Raw genomic sequence first — 17,928 nt, forward strand, 5'->3', positions numbered from 1 at the left:
TGAATTGTGAGGTGGTGGACACGACAACAAGCTTTTTCCTGCGGCAACAACGGCAATGGGGGAGATGGGGGTTAAAGGTTTAAGAGGGGTGAGGAGATTGGGGATTTAGGGTTGAGAAGAAAAGAATTGGGGTTTTGGAGTGGCTGTGATCGGGTGGAGGGGTTTTGGAATAGTTGGGGATTGTTTTACTTTTTTTAAAAGACATGGACCAAAACAACGTCGTTTTGGCTAGGTCATTTTAAAAAAAAAAATTCATTGGGTGAAAACGAAGTCATTTTGCCCAGCGTGTTTAAAAAAAACGCAGTAGGCCATTCCTTCAGGCCAAATATCAAATAGGTGAAGGGTACTTCATGGAGGTCGCACAATCAGCTCAAGTGGATCTCTAAGCTTATTTCCATGGAGTCTATAGGGTCATTTGACTCCATTGACCTCACTGTGGGTCCATTCTTGGACATTCTAATATGAATATATATTATACTCGAAGAAGAATTTAAGCATGTACTTGAGAATTTTAATCACTCGATGGTGGTTTAAGTATGGCTTGTAAGGTCTTGTGTATTGCTTCATGGAATTCTAGTGTCATTTTATTTACATGTCATGAGTGATTTTGAGCATTATTTAAGGGGCACACAAGTGATCGTGTTTCTAAATTCTAAAAACGGAGGTTAAAAGTCATTAACGTGTAAAAAATAAATTCTCTAAGCATTGGGGAGAATAGTACTAGACTAAAAGTTTATTGGTGGTTTGGTTAAGGGTTTTGATTCCTCCATTGTGAAAAAAGGGTTAAGGTTTTCATAATTTATCTTCCGCCTTAGTGTAGACTTTTGTTTAATTTATCATAATTAGCATACCATAATTTTTTGAGATATTTAGTTATATACTCATTCTTAGCACTAAAACTATAAATAAACCCCACACCATTTAATTTCTATAAACAAACTCAAAAAAAATCCAAAAAATGATAGTTGACCCTATTGAATTTAATTTTGATTATTAAATTACTTTGATGCCCTATTGAGTGTTTTGGGCTTTTTTATGAGGTTTTGGGGTTGAGTTTGTTTTAAGAAATCAATGGCAGTTTTGTAATTTAAAAGAAGTTAAAAGACTTTTTGTTATGTCGTAAATGAACTTTGGGTGTATTTCTAAAGTCTATTTCATATAGGGTTTTTTTTAAATAATTTGGGCTCCTATATTGGGTATAATAGTGAATTTCCCTAATTTTTTTAATGACATTTTTTATTGAGAGATGCGATAGCATACTAAATTCACACACACACACACACTACAAAGTAGGGGTGGAGTCAGCATGGGATCAGTTCCGCCACTGCTACACACATTGGCGGACCCAGAAATTTTTTAGCGGAGGTGCAATATTGACTAAGTATGAAAAATGATTTTTTGGGATAATCATTTTCTCAAGATAATTTTTTGCGACTTTTATTCCTTACACATCAAATAAGAAAACTTGATTTTATGAGATTTTAGTATGAAGTATATATTGACTTAATGAGCCATCATTTTTAGCCTAAATTGTATTTTTCACTAAAACTGATTTTTCATATTTTGATTTGGTGGGAATTTGATTTTCTATTATTTGAATCCAAATAGGGGATACTTCTTTATTTACATTGTAATCTTAAGTAAATGGAGTAATATAAAAATAAATGAAAGTAAATACAATGGTTTTTCCGGTGAGGGGAGGTGCAACTGCACCTCCTTGCGCCTTAATAGGTTCGCCACTGGCTACACATATGCTAGGACTCGAACTCGCATCCTTTTCTGAGGGAGTATTTACTCCAAACCACTACACTAATGGGTCCTTCACTATCACACCACATTTTAGTTACTGGACAATGAAGTTTAGATTATTGTCCCATTAACACATTATTCAATCATATCTCTCAATAGAAGAGGAGGATTTGTCAATTATTAGATAAGAAATGTCAATTACTTATTTATCTCATTATTCAGACTTATACCTAATTTAGAAATTAAGGTTACAAGGTAGATTTTTTTTTCCTTTATTCTTTTCCTAAAGTAGGTAGACATTATTTCACTTTCATCTTACCATACCCGCGTTTTATCTCATAAAAGCAAAACCATAAATATTTGTATTTGTCTGAAAAAAAAAAGTTAATTGAAGCTGCAAGTTGATGATGGATCTGCACTGAGACAAAAAGATTGGCCTTTTTCTGAACCGTCATCGACAAAGCTTTGCTGTATTTCCGTCAATTCTTCGACTGAGAGGAGAGAGAAATTGATCGGCATCGATCATGTCGTTCTCGTTCTTCAAGCCGTCGAGGCCCAAAACTCCACAGGAGGTGGCGAAGGCCATCAACGACAGCCTCATGGCCCTCGACACCCAGACCGTCGTCGAAGTTAAAGCCCTCGAAAAGGTCTTGGATTCTTTTTTTTTTCTTCTAGGGTTTTCGCTATTTTCATCGCCAATTTCATGCTTTCATTCCATGTTTCATCTCAATTTTCCTTTCCAATGTCTAAAGTCACGTTCTTGCTATGAAAATGTTCTTGTTCCTCCATACATTTTCAAATTTTGTTATACTATTGGGGCAAAATGTGTGCTTGCCTTTGCTTTGTGGGTGCTTGTGTCAGCATTTTGCACTTATCAACAGGCAATTGCCAATGGGGTAGTTTTAGATGGTATTAGTGCAAGCAAAACTGTAAGTTTGGAAGTGCTTTTCAAGTCGCGAATTGTGCATGAGTATGCAAATTTACTGGCTTTCATTTCCCCAACTTTGTCTATAGTGGTACCACTACTTGTGAGATTCATAATCTAGTATGGTTTTTTTAGGGGCTATATTATGAAACTTTTGTTTAGTTAATGATTTGAATTTTTTTGTTCTTTTATAAGATGCTACTTTGCTTATTATAGGCTTTGGAAGAAGTTGAAAAGAATTTTGGGACAATGAAGTGTATGGTTTCTGGAGATGGGGAGACCGAACCAAATATGGACCAAGTTTCGCAGCTGGCTCTTGAAATTTGTAAGGAGGGTGTTCTTGATCTTCTGATTCACAAGTTACCTATACTGGGATGGGAAGTAAGTTATGGTCATTTGTATCATACTGTCTGGCAATGAAGCATTGATTGCACTAGATGATATAGTGTATTCTATACAGGCAAGAAAAGATTTGGTCCATTGTTGGTCCATATTATTGAAGCAAAAGGTTGACTCTACTTATTGCTGCGCAGAATACATTGAGAACCATTTGGAGTTACTAGACTTTCTTGTCGTGTGGTAAGGTTATTTAATGCTTTCATGAATACTTATGTTTAAAACATAGATCCTTTACTTTTCTCCATTTGGCACAGTTTGGTGCTCTTCGTTTACTGTCATGTTACAATTATGAACTTACGGACATCATGTTGTTCATCTTTGCAATAAACTACAGTAAGCAGTGGTTTATCAGATGCTACTTAACCTTATACTTCCTGTTTCGTGAGTGCATATGTTTTTCATCACAATTTTGACTATTATAATCTTTGTTTTTAAAACAATTTGTGCAACTGGAGTGATCTTGTCCAAATTCTTGCTAATTTTGACACTTGCAGTTTCTTTACTTAAATTTTGATGCTTTTTATTGCTTTCAAGTGAATGATGGACTCATGCATGCATCTTAGTGTAAATTTGGCCAGCAGCTATGACCAATGGGAAATTGTCTTAATGGTCTACACATGTCTTTGTACTTTTTTAACTGATAGATTAGTATGGCATGACACTTATTGGTTTCTTTTTTGAGCAGCTATGACAACAAGGAAATTGCCTTGAATTGTGGAAATATGTTGAGGGATTGCATTAGATTCCCTACACTTGCAAAGTAAGACATTCAAACTTCTCATCCTTTCCCCCCTAATTGTTGTTTGTTCGGTAGTGATCTTGCTAAAGTGGATCCTATGTTGTAAAAGGAGCTCTGCTGTTACTTTCCATTACAGAAGATTTTGAATGAAGGCAAAAAAGGAAATTTTCAGAAAAACTAATAGAGCTGCTACCTTCTTTTGTTTGCTTTTTTCCACTTCTTTTTCTTTGTTGGCCAAAGTTAGGAAGGGGGAGGGGGTATTCTCACACGCACACACTGCCAGTGCCAAGGTGCTGTGGGGGTTCAAACCTGAGACCACTGGCCTCAAGTTGAGGCTCTTTACCACTTGTCTAGACCCCGTTGGCGCTTTTTTCCACTTTTGAATGTTGCTATTTTCTTCTAGCTAGCAAACAGGTTTCTTTTGTTTCACACGTTTGATTTTTGTAGTATTTTTTCAGATACATATTGGAGTCTGCGAGCTTTGTGTTGTTTTTTAAATTTGTGGAGTTGCCTAACTTTGATGTTGCTTCTGATGCGTTCTCTACCTTCAAGGTTAGAATCATGAGCTTCTTTGATGTTGGACCTTTCTATGTGTTGCTGAACTTTTAAGGCTCTATCTGTTCTTTCATTTGTCTCTGAATTTGGCAGGATCTACTAACTAAACATGGAACAGTGGTATCTGAATTTCTGACTGCTCACTATGATGAGGTTTGTTCACTCTTTATCTTACTGTATTTTTCTGTACAAATCCAGTCAGTGGCAATCATAGCTGCATCACTTTTTGATATGTATATGTTGATTGAATAATTTAAACCTACAAAATCTGCTTGCCGAAGATGCTCTTGGGAGGGCACTTTCACCATCTGAATATCTGTTGTTTTGGAGACAAAATTAAGTTCTTGTGTTTTTTACCCTGATTTTGTACACCTGCATTGTGCAGGCTGTGAAGAAAGCTTTCTTCACTATTGTATTGGTAGACTTGTAGTGTATATTGTTTTTAGCTATCTGATGAGAAATTGTTGTTCCAGTTCTTTGATCTATATGAAAAACTCCTGACATCTCCTAATTATGTGACCAGGAGGCAATCTTTAAAGGTCGGTTCTGGTTATCCAACTTTTTGACTTCTGTTGTCTAATGTTCTTTTAATCAATGAGATATGCTAAGGATTATTTGTTTATTGATTTAGCTTCTCTCCGAATTCCTTTTGGAGACTCCAAATTCTCATATAATGAAGCGCTACATTTTAGAAGTTCGGTACTTGAAAGTCATGATGACATTGCTCAAGGTATTGAGTTTCTTGTTGTTATTACTCTTTAGAACTTTGCTTTATATGACCAACCTATGGGTGCTACTTTGAAATGTGCATACTTAGCTATTGGTTACACACCATTGTATTCGACCAACTTTTGGCATTTGGTATATACTTGATAAATTGAGAATTGTGTTATTGTTGTTTCTAGGTGCTTTTCACCTGTTGTTTACTGTTGTTTTTTGTTTTCATATGACTAGGATTCAAGCAAAAACATCCAAATCTCTGCCTTCCACATCTTTAAGGTGCTTTCTTCCCCTCATTTTTTTCTCCTTCTCCTGCTCTCTCTGTGTGATGTGTGTGCTTCTATGTATGTCATTTGAGTATGGAGTGCATTGTGTAGGCTACTATTTGAACCGGCATGCAGCGGGGGGTATTGTGCGCTCAATGTCAAGATGCTTATTATTTAGTGTGCATGAGTTTATAAAAGTGTTGGCTGGCAATCTGACGTTGATGCCATAACTTCTCATTTGTCCACTTCATGAAAGCAATGAATGATATTGCTTAGGTTTCCTTCCATGGTACTTAGTTTTTGTTACTTTTCATATTCATTATTCTGTGTTCTACATGCAGATCTTTGTTGCTAATCCTAATAAGCCACGGGAAGTAAAGGTTATCCTGGCTAAAAACCATGAAAAGTTGAGAGAGCTGCTTGAGAATCTCTCTGCTGGCAAAGGTGGTTAACTCATTGCTTTTCTGGCCATGTAACTCTTTGCTGGAATTGGCGGGTGAAAGAATGAATTGTGCTTCCAAAAATATTGAAAACTTCACGTTGATTTCGTCCCTGATGATTTGTAGTGCTTTACCAGGTGATGAAGATGAGCAATTTGAAGAGGAAAAGGAGCTGATCATTGCGGAAATCGAAAGAGTAGCCCAACTATCTAATTTTTGATACAAGCTCACATCTCCTAGCTGTGTTTGTTCTGAAATCCTGTTTTTGAACTTTCATGCTTTGCAATGATCTTCTGACAAGTTTTCCAAGAAAAGGGAAAAGCAATGCATAGAATATAATGCTTTCAATGCACTAGCAGGGAGTTGGGTGTATCAAGAAATGTATGCCCTTGTAATCTTTGTTGAATTAAAAGAGAAAAACAAAAAATCTTTTGATACACGCAATGGCGGACCCAGGAATTTTTATAGGGGTAGGCTAAATATATATTTTATTTTATAGATGAGATATATTATAAGCCTTTTTTTTCTCTTGAAACAAAAATGTAAATAAAATTTTATAAATCAAACATGGCCACGTTACAAGCAAATATAACATAAAGAAGTACAAAATATAAATAAATACCAAATCAAATACATTGTCCAACTTAAAAAAATCATATATGCTAATTAATAATTCAAGTTGCAAAAATAAAATATATATCAACAGTCTCCAAAAGTTTTCACCTTAACCCTAAATCATAAAAACTTAACAACAACAATTAAAATTGGAAATTGAATATATATAAAATAAAAAAAACTTACCAAGATTGAAGAACCTACTGAAGATAGGTTGGTAAATTTTTTAGAGGAGGAGAGCTATTTCCTCTTAGCTCTCAAGATTCAAATATGGTGTTTTGGGTGGCTAGAAGAAATTTTTTTATGTTTGCTCTCTGTGGGTGTAGCCACTGGCGGACCCAGAAATTTTTTTAGCGGAGGTGCAATATTGACTAAGTATGAAAAATGGTTTTTCGGAATACTCATTTTCTCAAGATAATTTTTGGCGGCTTTTATTCCTTACACATCAAATAAGAAAACTTGATTTTATGGGATTTTAATATGAAGTATATATTGACTTAATGAGCCATCATTTTTAGCCTAAATCGTATTTTGCACTAATACCGATTTTTCATATTTTGATTTGGTGAGAATTTGATTTTTTAGTATTTTTATTTGAATCCAAATGGGGGGTACTTCCTTATTTACATTGTAAACTTAAGTAAATGGAGTAATATAAAAATAAATGAAAGTAAAATGACAAAGACATTTACTTAAATGTTGAAAATGAAAATAAGGTAATCTGCACACCAGTTGAGTAAAGGGGCAATTTGAAGCACTTACAATGATTTTTCCAGTGAATTTATATAGGTTTGGATTGATGTTATTATTTCCTATATGCTTTAGGAGTGGGCTAATATTTATTAGAGTAGAAATAAAGCTTATAACATTTAAACCATGTTCAATACTTTATAAATCTTCCCCTAGGCTGGAGCCCACTCCAGCCTAAGCTTAGGTCCGCCCTTGGATACACGTGTTGTAAAAGAACTGAAAAATTATGTGAAAATGGTTGCCCTTGCTTGATTTATCAAACACCTCCAGATTGGAGAATTCTACACGTACATGGTATTGGTAACGTGAGATTGACTTCCTCATTATCTTTTGAAAATATGATTCTTAGAAGTTCTCATTGACTTCCTCTACACGTACATGGTACAGGCATGATGACCTGGAGATGTTCTGAACTTTTTTAGTTGACTTATTTTTTGCAACTTTTTTTAAGGCTCTTGAAAGAGGATTTTGCCTTTAGCTGTTATCTTATGCTAACCTTCATGTTATGTAGGAATTAAGCATCTTAATAAATAAAATGTTTGTTAATAATAAGTGCTGTCCACATATAAGCCAATGACAACTTTACACCTTACAGAAATTATTAATGATTAATAACATCAGATCCTAGATGGATCTACTTTAAAACATGATGTCGCACACGTAAAAGACACATAAATTGACAATTTGAAGAGGCATGAACAATACTGATTAATTATATATTTTTCCATTTCCTATTGAAATTGTTAGATTCGAATTCTTGAAATCCTTATTTTCACAAGGGGCTTATAGCTCAAGTGGTTAAAGAGTAGCATCCCTTTCTGCAGTCGAAGTCCTATGTGTTCGACTCTCCCATTTTCTAATATCGGTTGTATAAAAATAGAAATTGTTACTTTCATCATAAATGTTTGTAAAAATAGAAAAATATCTATCTACTTTAGGGATCCTATTTTAGCATTTAAAACGATATTCATTTCACATTTTCCTTTCAAAATATTAAAGTAAATGACGTCACAATGCTGCTTATTTAGAGATTTGTATATTTATTTGATGCTAAGTCGAGAGAGATCCGGTTCATCTCGGACTCCGAGTCCGATTAAAAGCCTCGGAGCAAAAATCTCTCAAATATCGCTCTCCCTGTACCGGCGGGGCTCTTCCCCTGATATAATTTCATCCCTAAAACCCCAAACAAGTTTCACCGAAATTCCAACACCCCCAAATCTCCTCTCTCGCCGATGGATTTCTTCAAGTCCGTCTTCTCCGACGACCCGCTTCCCTCCGACGATTCACACTCGGACACCCAAAACGATGACGACCCGAACTCGGAACCGGAATCGGACCACAGCCCGCCTCCGAATTCTGGTACCGGGGCGTGGAGCTTCGGAGGTCTGATCACGACTTTGGCGGCGAAATCTGAGTCCGTTATCCAGAACTATCGCCGCGATTTCGAGGAGTTCGGGTCTGGGTTGAAGGAGGAGACGGCGGTGATCCGGCAGGTGGCTTCACGCGCCGTCAAGGACCTTCCGGCTTCTCTCGAGGTCGGTGCGTCGGTGGCTCAGGAGTCGCTGGAGTCGGTGGGTCAGGCAATCGATGACATCGGGAGCACTGTGTGGAAATCGACGGCGGAGATCATTTCTCACGGTAGGGACGTAATCTTAGCTGATGATGTTGAATCTGATAATTTGGATGATAATGTTAGTGATAATCGTGAGATTAGTGGTAATAAGCGATTGAGTAGCAGTGGTAGTGATTTGAGAAAGTACAGTAGGTTTGAAGCTCAAGTGCGTGCAATTCAGAGTAATATGAATACTTATTTGGAGGAGCCTGAGGATTTGGAAAGCTTTAGGAGTTGGACATTAGGGTTTGTTCTGGATGAGAAAGCAGAGGAGGTTGAGAATTTGATGAGGGAAAATGGAGTGATTGGTGAGATTTATGGGGAAATTGTGCCTGGTAAGGTTGACAATGAGAGGTTTTGGGTTAGGTACTTTTATAGGGTGCATAAGCTGACGGAAGTTGAGGAGGCGAGAGCTAAGCTTGTGAATCGAGCAATTTCCGGGGAGGAAGAGGATTTGAGTTGGGATTTTGATGATGATGAAGATGTGGAGAAGGAAGAGGGTAATGGTTCGGGGTTGAAGGTTGGCACGAGTGGGTCTGTGGAGTTGGAGAAGCAAAAGCAAGCTTCTTTTGAAGTTGCAAGGGGCAGTGATGATGTTGAGAGTGTTGAAATTGCTGCAAGGGAATCGGTGAGTAGTGACTGTGGGGATAAGGCGGAGGCAAAATTTGACGAGAATGGAGTGTCGGAGGGGAAGACAGATGGTGGTGATTCTTGCAAAGAGAGCGATGTTTCGATAGTTTCGAGCCAGCCCTCAATGCCTGAGGAAGAGGATCTTGGGTGGGATGAGATTGAAGATATTGGAAGTGGGGATGAAAACAAAGGGGATGCTCTGGGGAGCAGCACTAACAGAGTTGATTTGCAGAAGCGGCTCAGTGCGGCAGAGGAAGAGGAGGATTTGAGCTGGGATATTGAAGATGATGAAGATGCTGCTATTAAATCATGACAAAATTATGGTCTCAAGAAGATCACAAGAGGTCTCAAGATAATTGTTTATTTGGTTGTTATACGTAAATATCTGTTCTTTGAAGTATAAGTGATTACAATCACGTTAATGTCACATTTTATAAGTTCACTTCAATTAGAAGCCTGATATTGGTATCCTTTGCTCTATATATCTACTGGAGTTGTTTGCACCCTTCATGATTTTGAGTTTTGGTTTGAGAAAGTTTTGTTGTTTTACCTAAGCTCCTCTTCATCAATCATTCTTCTAACTAGTTACATATGTTAAACTCTTTCCATGGTTTGACTTTGTATCACAACAAATCCTTCTTTCAGGCCTAGGTGAAGTTCAGCACTTAAAACTTTGAAACCTTTTAATTTTCTTAGGTTGGTCTTTAGTGGTAGTAGAAAAAGCACACTGGTGAATCTTTTGCTCCGTCTTTATGCACATGAATACCTGCCTCAAGCCATCAAGCATTATAGATGCTGCAGTCTAAGCAAGTTCGTACCTGTGGAGTCAGTCTATAGTGAATTTAATTTGATCCACGGGTTAAGAGATAGGGCCTCATTTAAGGGGCTTAGATAAGGCCTCGCTAACTAAATAAAAGCATAAAAACAATTTTGAAATTTAAAAAGCTAATCAGTCATACACAACCTTGTTAAGTAAATTTATTGCTTAGTTGAATCTTCATCGAGTAAGGCAACTTCAAAAGGTTTGACCACCTTATTTGTTCATCCATCAGATACTCAAAAATTTGACAATATTATATTCTAAGCACAAGTTGAAAATTGAAATTAATTAACATCTTAAGCTTCGTAGCGCTTTGTAGGCTTGTAACTATCCCAAGATGCTCCACTAAAACTCAAAAGGAAGGTTTAGATTGCACATGACTTGGCCTGACATATTAGCAATCTTTTCCTGGAAAGCAATCACCATGTCAATACCATAAAGGTCAGCATGGAACTCGACATTAAACTTGGGAAGCACGGGTTCCTCAAACAGGATACTATTCGATCCTTGAACAACTGCATTCTGAAAAATGGTTGTATTCTTGGGGTCTTGGTGAAACGTTGCCCACCTATCGATCAAAGTTACAAGACCAAATCTTTTGTTTGATAGTATGCAATGACTTGGGTGTCAATCAATTCAAAGTAGATTTTCTTGTTAGGGTTTGTGAGGGTGATGTTGTAGAAGAGAGTTTGGTTGGTTTCAGTGTAATTGACTCGGGTAAGATAAGCACCGTTGATGCTGAATTCGGGGGTTTTGTATGGCTCCGAATTCCTTGTGAACCAAACAACCACTAGAACAACCACAACAACCAAGGTGCAAATACCAGCAGCAACCAACCACGGGAGCAATAGCTTGCTCCAACTAACACCCCATTGGTTCCCCTTTATTGATTAAGATTTGGTTTGTTTTGTTTTCCTAGTTACTCAACGGTTTCCCTTTTAATTTCCCTTTTACACTTTTTGATTGAACGCTTAATCTTTGTCTATTGGTAGATAGTGGGATAACTTCATAGCGAGCAGAGCAGGGCTTAGCTTTGCCAGCAAGTAGTGGGTTAGGCGAATGCAAAGAAGAAAATGCAGTGTTACAAATCCAAGCTGAGCAACCAAATCCACAGACAGAAAACGAATTGAATAGATCAGAATCGTGGGATATAGCACACTTAATTTGGGCAAAAAGTTATAATACTAAGAAATTTGCATAACGTAACGTGCAAGACAGCTCACCCAGCTGTTAGAACTATTTAGAGAGTAAAAAGGAAACATATACTCTACATCCACAATGATTATGTTCAGGCTTGGACTCATATACTATGTCCAAATTGATTTTCAGCCAAAACCAGACTGCAGAGAGTTGAGTCAGCCGGCACAACTAATTGTTGCTTTGCCTCAGCATCCGCAATATAGTCAGGAACAGGTTGAGAATGTCAAGATAAAGGGTGATGGAGGCCCAGATGTATTCATCGTAAGTAAAGCGCTTGATCAGGTTGTCGGTGTCATAAACGATGTACCCAGAGAAGATGACAGCACCAATGGCACCATAAATAGCATTAGTTGTAGAGCCAAGAGGGAAGAACATCTGCATAAAAGAACAACATCACAAAGTCAGATCAATACTTGGAGCATTTTGGGTATGGTGTTATGTAACGTTGAACAGACTATAATAATGGGTTAGCTGGACAAATTTATAGCAAGACATCCGACCTGCATGAACCCGGTTACGAGGAGGACAATGAGGCCAGTAAACAAGACTGGTCCAAGGAAGCTGAAGTCCTTGCCCTTCTTAGAAGCCCAGAAGGTGTACGCGGTCAAGGATGCAACCACAGCCGAGGTTAGAACTAAGGCTTCAAGCACAATTGCTCCTGCAAGCACAAACATAATCCATTAATAGTAATTGCAAGAGCTAAAAATTCCATAAGTACGAAAAAGCAGAAACCAAAATAAACCCTATAATCATTAGCAGATTGCAAGATATCATTGAAACATTCACAATGTAGGGTCATGAGACCAACCATCTGTATTAGCAACGGCCACACCCACTGTGACACTCAAACACAGAGTGAAAAGTCCAAGGAAGACAAAATTGAGGGGATGCTTCTGCTGATACACATGCAGGGGCCACAACACTGCAGCAAATTCAAATTTAGTAATAAGATGATGCAGAAAATATCAATGTCAGAAAACAAAAAATGGATAACACAATTTTAAAGAAATTGGGTTGACTTCAAGTCAATGTAATGAGCACAGATCTATCATAAAAAGCAGACATAGTTTAGTTTCATATCAATATGAAACATATTGCCGATGCATAAAATTCCCATATTTTTTTTTCCAAGGATGTAATTGTAACCCTGTAACTGCATCATACATAATGACACCAGCAAATTTAAACAATACCCAAAACTAATCTCCATAACAAAAACGTTAGATCGCACCCAGAATAGTCAAATCTGATTTCAAATCCAGTACCAAATAATCACCCATCAAAAAACCAAAACAAAGAATAAGTCTCGACTTTTGGATCAAAAACCCCAAATCCCAGATCTACAAGCAATATCTATGCACATAAATATCAGATTGATGCTATAAAAAGAGGGGGGGGGGGGGGGGGGGTGGTGGTGTTTGGTATTTGGGTACTTACAGATTAAGGGAAGGATGGCGAAGAAGAGGAGAATTCCAGGGCTGCCCTTGAGGAGATCGTTGATCGGAGCATAGAGAACGGTGACGAAGGAGATGAGAGTGGTCAAAACGATCTGAGCGGCTAAGATTCCATAGACCTTGCGAATGAAACCCCATCGTAGCTGGTTCTCGCCTTTGCTTAGCCCTGGGTACAAGGTCTCCCCTGACTCTATGTCTACCTCCACTCCCTTGCCGCTGTTCGTGCCCACCTCCGTGTATCCGTGCATCTTGTTCATTTTCTCTCTCTCTCTCTCTCTCTCTCTCTCACTTTCTCGGTGAGGAATTTTCTCTGGAAAATTGGGAGGGGAGAAGAGAAAAATTGTTAAAAGTATGCGGGTTGGTTTGGTTTCTTGTGGTTGGTGGATAAGATTAAGAACTAATTAAACAAGAAACATATCGAGAGTTGGCTTTTTCAGCGGTTTCGCTAAAATGACAGGCGGGTATGGTTGGAACTCTCACGCCGTATTTTAACGCCGTTGGATTTTTATACGCGTTATTCGATTAATGACGGTGATAAGTGTTAAATATTTTTCTTTTTCTTTCTAATTATTTGTTTTCCTTCTACAATTGTTTTTATTTTGGTTGCTTACAATTTAGGAAACTAATCCTTTTTGCACTGAAAATATTTTTACATTTGTTGATAAGTGTTAAATATTAAGATATGATCGAGAATAGTTCAAATTCTTATCCAACACTAAATCTTTTTTAATCATTGAAAATAGATTAATTCACTCTTTAACACTATAATTAAAGAAAAGAAAACATAATTTTATGATGTTGCTCCTAGTTGGGTAGCTTCCTTGTTGGCTAATGATGTGTTAGAGGTGTCTCGAACTTGTTTGATTTGTTCTGAATCTGTCTAGTTTGCTTTTGGGGTGTAACTCCCCTTTTTTCATCAAAAAAGAAAAGAAAACGTAATTCTTTTAGCTCATCTCTATGAAAATTTATATTTCTCCGGTCAATTCTAGTGTTAGGGAGGACTCTTGGTTGGAAATAAATAATGTCTTTTTGAATGTTGGTGTTGGGTATTGATCATTTGGTGACAAGGTCCAAGTCTACTTATTTGGTTTTGTGTAATGGACAAGTATAAAATAGTAATATATCAAAGTGGAATTCGGGTTAAGCTTCCAATGTCAACTCTTGTCCTAAATGAACGACAAGATGCGTATCCCATAAGCCTGTAAAATGAACAAGAAGATGGGCATGAATGCTTGAGATTTATCGTTTCAACAAAGTTGCCTCTGTTTGATGTCCCATTTTTATTTGCATTTCCACTTTTATTTTATTTTGTTTATACAAACGATATTCTATTTTAATCTAATCTAAATTATGGAAATTAGGATTTGAACTCGGTGCAGAATGAGGATCACATCTGCTTTAGCCAACTTGGCTAAGTCTATATCTTCTTGCATTCCCACTTCCAATTCCACATTTTTCATCAAATAATATATTGACACTTTTCACTTTTTTTTTTTCTAAATTAAAGTGTGATGCCTCATTGGACTTGCAATCTTCAAGCCCAAGATTGCAGCATAAATTTCAATTGCTTTAGGAGAGAACATGCCATGAAGACCTTTAGAGACAGCCAACAATAAATCACCCATACCATCTCGAATAACAACCCCCAAACCCCTAAAACCAAACAAAAAATTGATAGCTCCATAGACATTTAACTTCACGAAAGTACCATTAGGTGGAGACCAACGCCGTACAACACCAGTTTCTGGAACATGAGAAAAATTTAAAGTAATAGCCCGTTGGTATTCCAAAACAAGCTCTCGGGTATGAGCCAAAAGACAAAGAAGTGAAGTACTCCAACCAGAATGAAAAAGATCATTACGAGAACACCATAATCCCCAACTGGAAAAAATAAAGAAGACCAACTCGTCATTTGTAAAATCAAATAAACATATCGGTAGAACTCCTTAAAAGTATCAACCTGTATAGGAATAAACAAGTCTTGAAAAGGTGAATAATGCCAAACCCCCCGTAACAACCGACAAAATCAAAGAGCATGTATTGGACTTTGAAGTTGCTGAGAACACCGAAAACAAAGAGAATCAAGAACAATATGGCGCTTAAAAAGACTCACCTTGCATGGAAGAATATCATATACTGCTCTCCATAAAAGCACCTTCAATTTATTAGGGATGTGTAAAGACCAAATAGAAGACCACAACAAATCCACCGAATTACTAGACCCATTCACACCTCCCAGCCATAACGAAACCAAACATTGAGATAACCAATAACCACTCTTGACACTATACTTCCCATTCACAGTGTAATGCCAAATAAGTTTATCCGATGAATTATGAATAAAAGGAATTGATAAAATAGCAGCTACATCTTCTTCAGAAAAGACTACAACAAGTAAGTCCAACAACCATCTGGACCAAATAAGAAATGAACAGTAGTATCATCCCCAAAAAAATGAGGTGAAGAAGGCCGAAAAGAGGATGGCAGAGGCAGCCAAGGATCTCGATAAATCTTAATTGATAAACCATCTCCTACTTTCCAGCAAAGATCAGCAGCCAATAACTCTTGACCCCAAAGTAAAGACCTCCAAATAAGTGAAGGAGAATTTCCCAAAGGAGCACTCAAAAATCCCCATTAGGAAAAACATGTGTTGTTATGCCCTCGCTGCAACTAGGTCACTCAAGGGTGTTATCGCCACATCATCTCCTTCTATTCCAAAAAGAGATCCAAACGAGACTGTAAAAGTTAAAGGTTGGACAAATACATGGGAGAAGGAACATTAGCCTGCAAATGAGCAATTTCAACTTTCACATCCCGGATTTGCACTTGCAAATTGCCAAAATGTGTCCAATTCCAACTTTATAGAGAAACAAATGATGTTTATTTAGGCTCTAAGAACCCTAAGCATTCATTCAAAATATCTTCTTCATTTGACCTCTTTTGTTTGTCCGGGCTCCTTTCATATTTCTATTTAATAGTTCCTTAGTTCAACATGACAAATGACAATTAAGGCTTTGTCCTAGTTCAATTGGTTTTGAAATTCTTTAGCTTAAGATTGATTTGGTCGTGTTTGATTGGATTTTAGTTTGAGATTTTGGTTAGTTTACTATTGGAAGGTTAGATATATTCTCCATTCATGTCAATGTGCTCAATAAGGCGGGTTTAGGTTGTGGTGCTTAGAAGTAGCCAAAAACATCAATCCCCAAATTTACACCTAAGTATGGCAAAAATCCCCGTCAAGTCCTCGGCCCTAACGAGGGTAGATTTCGGGGCAAAACGAGGATCGGGTATGGGTATCCCCGAATTTAAAAAATACTGGTCGTGTATGGGGCGGGGATGGTATTGGCATCCCTATCCCTGAACCCGGCCCGATATTGGATCGGGTAGGCCTACTTTTTCTCGTTTATGTTCTCTTTTAGATCATTGCAACCCAAATTAGAGGTGCAAAGAAGTTATCACCTTTGTGGAAAAGAAAGGGCATGCTGCATTCATAGAAGAAATCAGCAAAACTGCTCCCATTAAATATCTCTCACGCAATGGAATTCTATCTGGTTTGGTCTTTATGATAGTGGTAGTACATCTGATTCCTCCTCTACTTTTGAACACGTTTTTGTTGGAGAAATTAAGCAATGTGGTGAAAAAGAGATTTTGGTTTCCACAATTGGCTTCAAGTTGTCTTCTATGACTTATTCTTTGCCTATATTTTGCATTTCTATTATATCTTATTATGTCAAGATAAATATGATGATAGTTGAGTTGTGTGCTTGGCATTATTTTGTTTTCTCTTTTTCTTCTTTTCCTCTCCACATATTTCTAAAGTTGTAGTATTCAGTGAATGCTAAGTATCTTTGTTCTGTATATTCCTAGTTTTACCTTGAAGAAGCAAAATGAAGCGTTGACTAGCAAGGTTATATTTTCCCCCCATTGACGTAGGGAAATTATACGTAATTCTATCTAATGTTCTGCCTACAAGGTGTTAGCGGAGCAAAATCTTATGACATAGTGCTCCGGGCCGAGGGGATATGCTTTAACACAGGTCATCCTACTTTGTGTTGGATGGGTGTACTCGGGCGTGCCAGCATGGTCTACCGTGCATTGGAAGATGATGTGAATAGATGAATGGATTAATTGAGTGCGCCTGTTTGGATCTGACTTCGCGCAAAGCGATCGTGGTCGAGAGAGGAACAATTCTTGGCCGTCAGGTTCACAGCCTGAGCTACAAGGCCGTTGATTGGGGTCGATGGTGGAAGACGGTCGATGGATTTGGATGGTGCTCCATTGCCTCGCTAGATTGTAAAGGCTGTATGATATATGTGGTGGATGAAAAAGTAACATGAATTGTTCTTCGACGCCTTGAAAATCAAGGGTTGTATGACATATTGATGGATGAAAGAACTTAACTTTACCATTACTCCTAGGAAAGTATTTAAAGATATTAAAAGTGCATTACGGAAAGATAAATGACAGGAAAGGATAAGTTGCTCCATGAGAGGCTTGTTTGGTCGGGGACCCTTTGAATGTTGTTGAGGGTCTTGTATTTGTAGTGAGAAGATGAAGCTTATGTTGGTGAAGTCATGATCTGAGGGGCTGCATCTGCTTTCTTCTTTCGGTAGAGGTCCCTTGGACAATTAGCTCTGGATTTGTTTATTTCAAATGGCTTAAGTGGTTGACAATCTGGAGATAGTGGACATGTCAGAGCCTTACCCTTGGCCGAGTACTGTTGATGGCCGAGGTCGAGTTTTCATCCCTTCATCCTAATATGATTGGAGGATGTTAGGGACTTTGGACAGATGTCAGGAATAATAGCCTTTGTTGTTTTATCCTTAATGATGACTTCTTGTAGCTCCACTAACAGATTCAGAAATGTGTGCTTGTCCTGACGTGGAAAGTCTTCCCCTTTTCCAGAAAACACGTTCCATGTCCTCCTTGGTGCGTCGCTTTTCCAGAAAAGCCTATTCCAGGTTTCACTCAGTGTGTCGTCCTTTTTCATCATCCCAAGGTGATGGCCACGTGAAACCATGTGAATATGTTATCTCTCAGTTGAAGGACAGGGT

At 37.7% G+C, this 17,928-nt stretch overlaps 3 protein-coding genes across 3 annotated transcripts; 2 read left to right on the forward strand and 1 right to left on the reverse strand.

Moving 5' to 3' along the window:
* Window positions 1-2,112: 2,112 nt before the first annotated feature.
* LOC110750442 (Mo25 family protein) lies at window positions 2,113-6,228 on the forward strand. Its single transcript, XM_021950783.2, has 11 exons — window positions 2,113-2,396; window positions 2,891-3,055; window positions 3,135-3,253; window positions 3,759-3,833; window positions 4,271-4,364; window positions 4,461-4,520; window positions 4,841-4,906; window positions 4,999-5,097; window positions 5,322-5,366; window positions 5,695-5,797; window positions 5,931-6,228. The coding sequence occupies exons 1-11, from the start codon at window positions 2,274-2,276 to the stop codon at window positions 6,011-6,013; spliced, it is 1,032 nt and encodes a 343-aa protein (XP_021806475.1). The 5' UTR covers window positions 2,113-2,273; the 3' UTR covers window positions 6,014-6,228.
* Window positions 6,229-8,196: 1,968 nt separating this feature from the next.
* On the forward strand, window positions 8,197-9,910 carry LOC110750441 (uncharacterized). Its single transcript, XM_021950782.2, has one exon. The coding sequence runs from the start codon at window positions 8,391-8,393 to the stop codon at window positions 9,711-9,713; it is 1,323 nt and encodes a 440-aa protein (XP_021806474.2). The 5' UTR covers window positions 8,197-8,390; the 3' UTR covers window positions 9,714-9,910.
* Window positions 9,911-11,333: 1,423 nt separating this feature from the next.
* LOC110750443 (Bax inhibitor-1 family protein) lies at window positions 11,334-13,260 on the reverse strand. The gene is made up of 4 exons (XM_021950785.2): window positions 12,858-13,260; window positions 12,229-12,342; window positions 11,921-12,078; window positions 11,334-11,795 (listed from the first exon to the last, which is right to left on the reverse strand). The coding sequence occupies exons 1-4, from the start codon at window positions 13,129-13,131 to the stop codon at window positions 11,589-11,591; spliced, it is 753 nt and encodes a 250-aa protein (XP_021806477.1). The 5' UTR covers window positions 13,132-13,260; the 3' UTR covers window positions 11,334-11,588.
* Window positions 13,261-17,928: the final 4,668 nt, after the last annotated feature.

This window comes from Prunus avium, chromosome 1 (assembly GCF_965620075.1).
Source record: "Prunus avium chromosome 1, drPruAviu1.hap1.1, whole genome shotgun sequence".
Classification (NCBI taxonomy): Eukaryota; Viridiplantae; Streptophyta; class Magnoliopsida; order Rosales; family Rosaceae; genus Prunus; species Prunus avium.

What these genes read in the sequence shown, in the direction of transcription:
- LOC110750442 (XM_021950783.2), top strand. Translation starts at nt 2,274, where the DNA reads ATGTCGTTCTCGTTCTTCAAGCCGTCGAGGCCCAAAACTCCACAGGAG. An exon ending in TACCTATACTGGGATGGGAA is followed by an intron (nt 3,056 to 3,134) that starts GTAAGTTATGGT and finishes TATTCTATACAG; the next exon opens with GCAAGAAAAGATTTGGTCCA. An exon ending in ATGCGTTCTCTACCTTCAAG is followed by an intron (nt 4,365 to 4,460) that starts GTTAGAATCATG and finishes TGAATTTGGCAG; the next exon opens with GATCTACTAACTAAACATGG.
- LOC110750441 (XM_021950782.2), top strand. Translation starts at nt 8,391, where the DNA reads ATGGATTTCTTCAAGTCCGTCTTCTCCGACGACCCGCTTCCCTCCGAC.
- LOC110750443 (XM_021950785.2), bottom strand. Translation starts at nt 13,131, where the DNA reads ATGAACAAGATGCACGGATACACGGAGGTGGGCACGAACAGCGGCAAG. An exon ending in CGCCATCCTTCCCTTAATCT is followed by an intron (nt 12,343 to 12,857) that starts GTAAGTACCCAA and finishes AATTTGCTGCAG; the next exon opens with TGTTGTGGCCCCTGCATGTG. An exon ending in TCGTAACCGGGTTCATGCAG is followed by an intron (nt 11,796 to 11,920) that starts GTCGGATGTCTT and finishes TCTTTTATGCAG; the next exon opens with ATGTTCTTCCCTCTTGGCTC.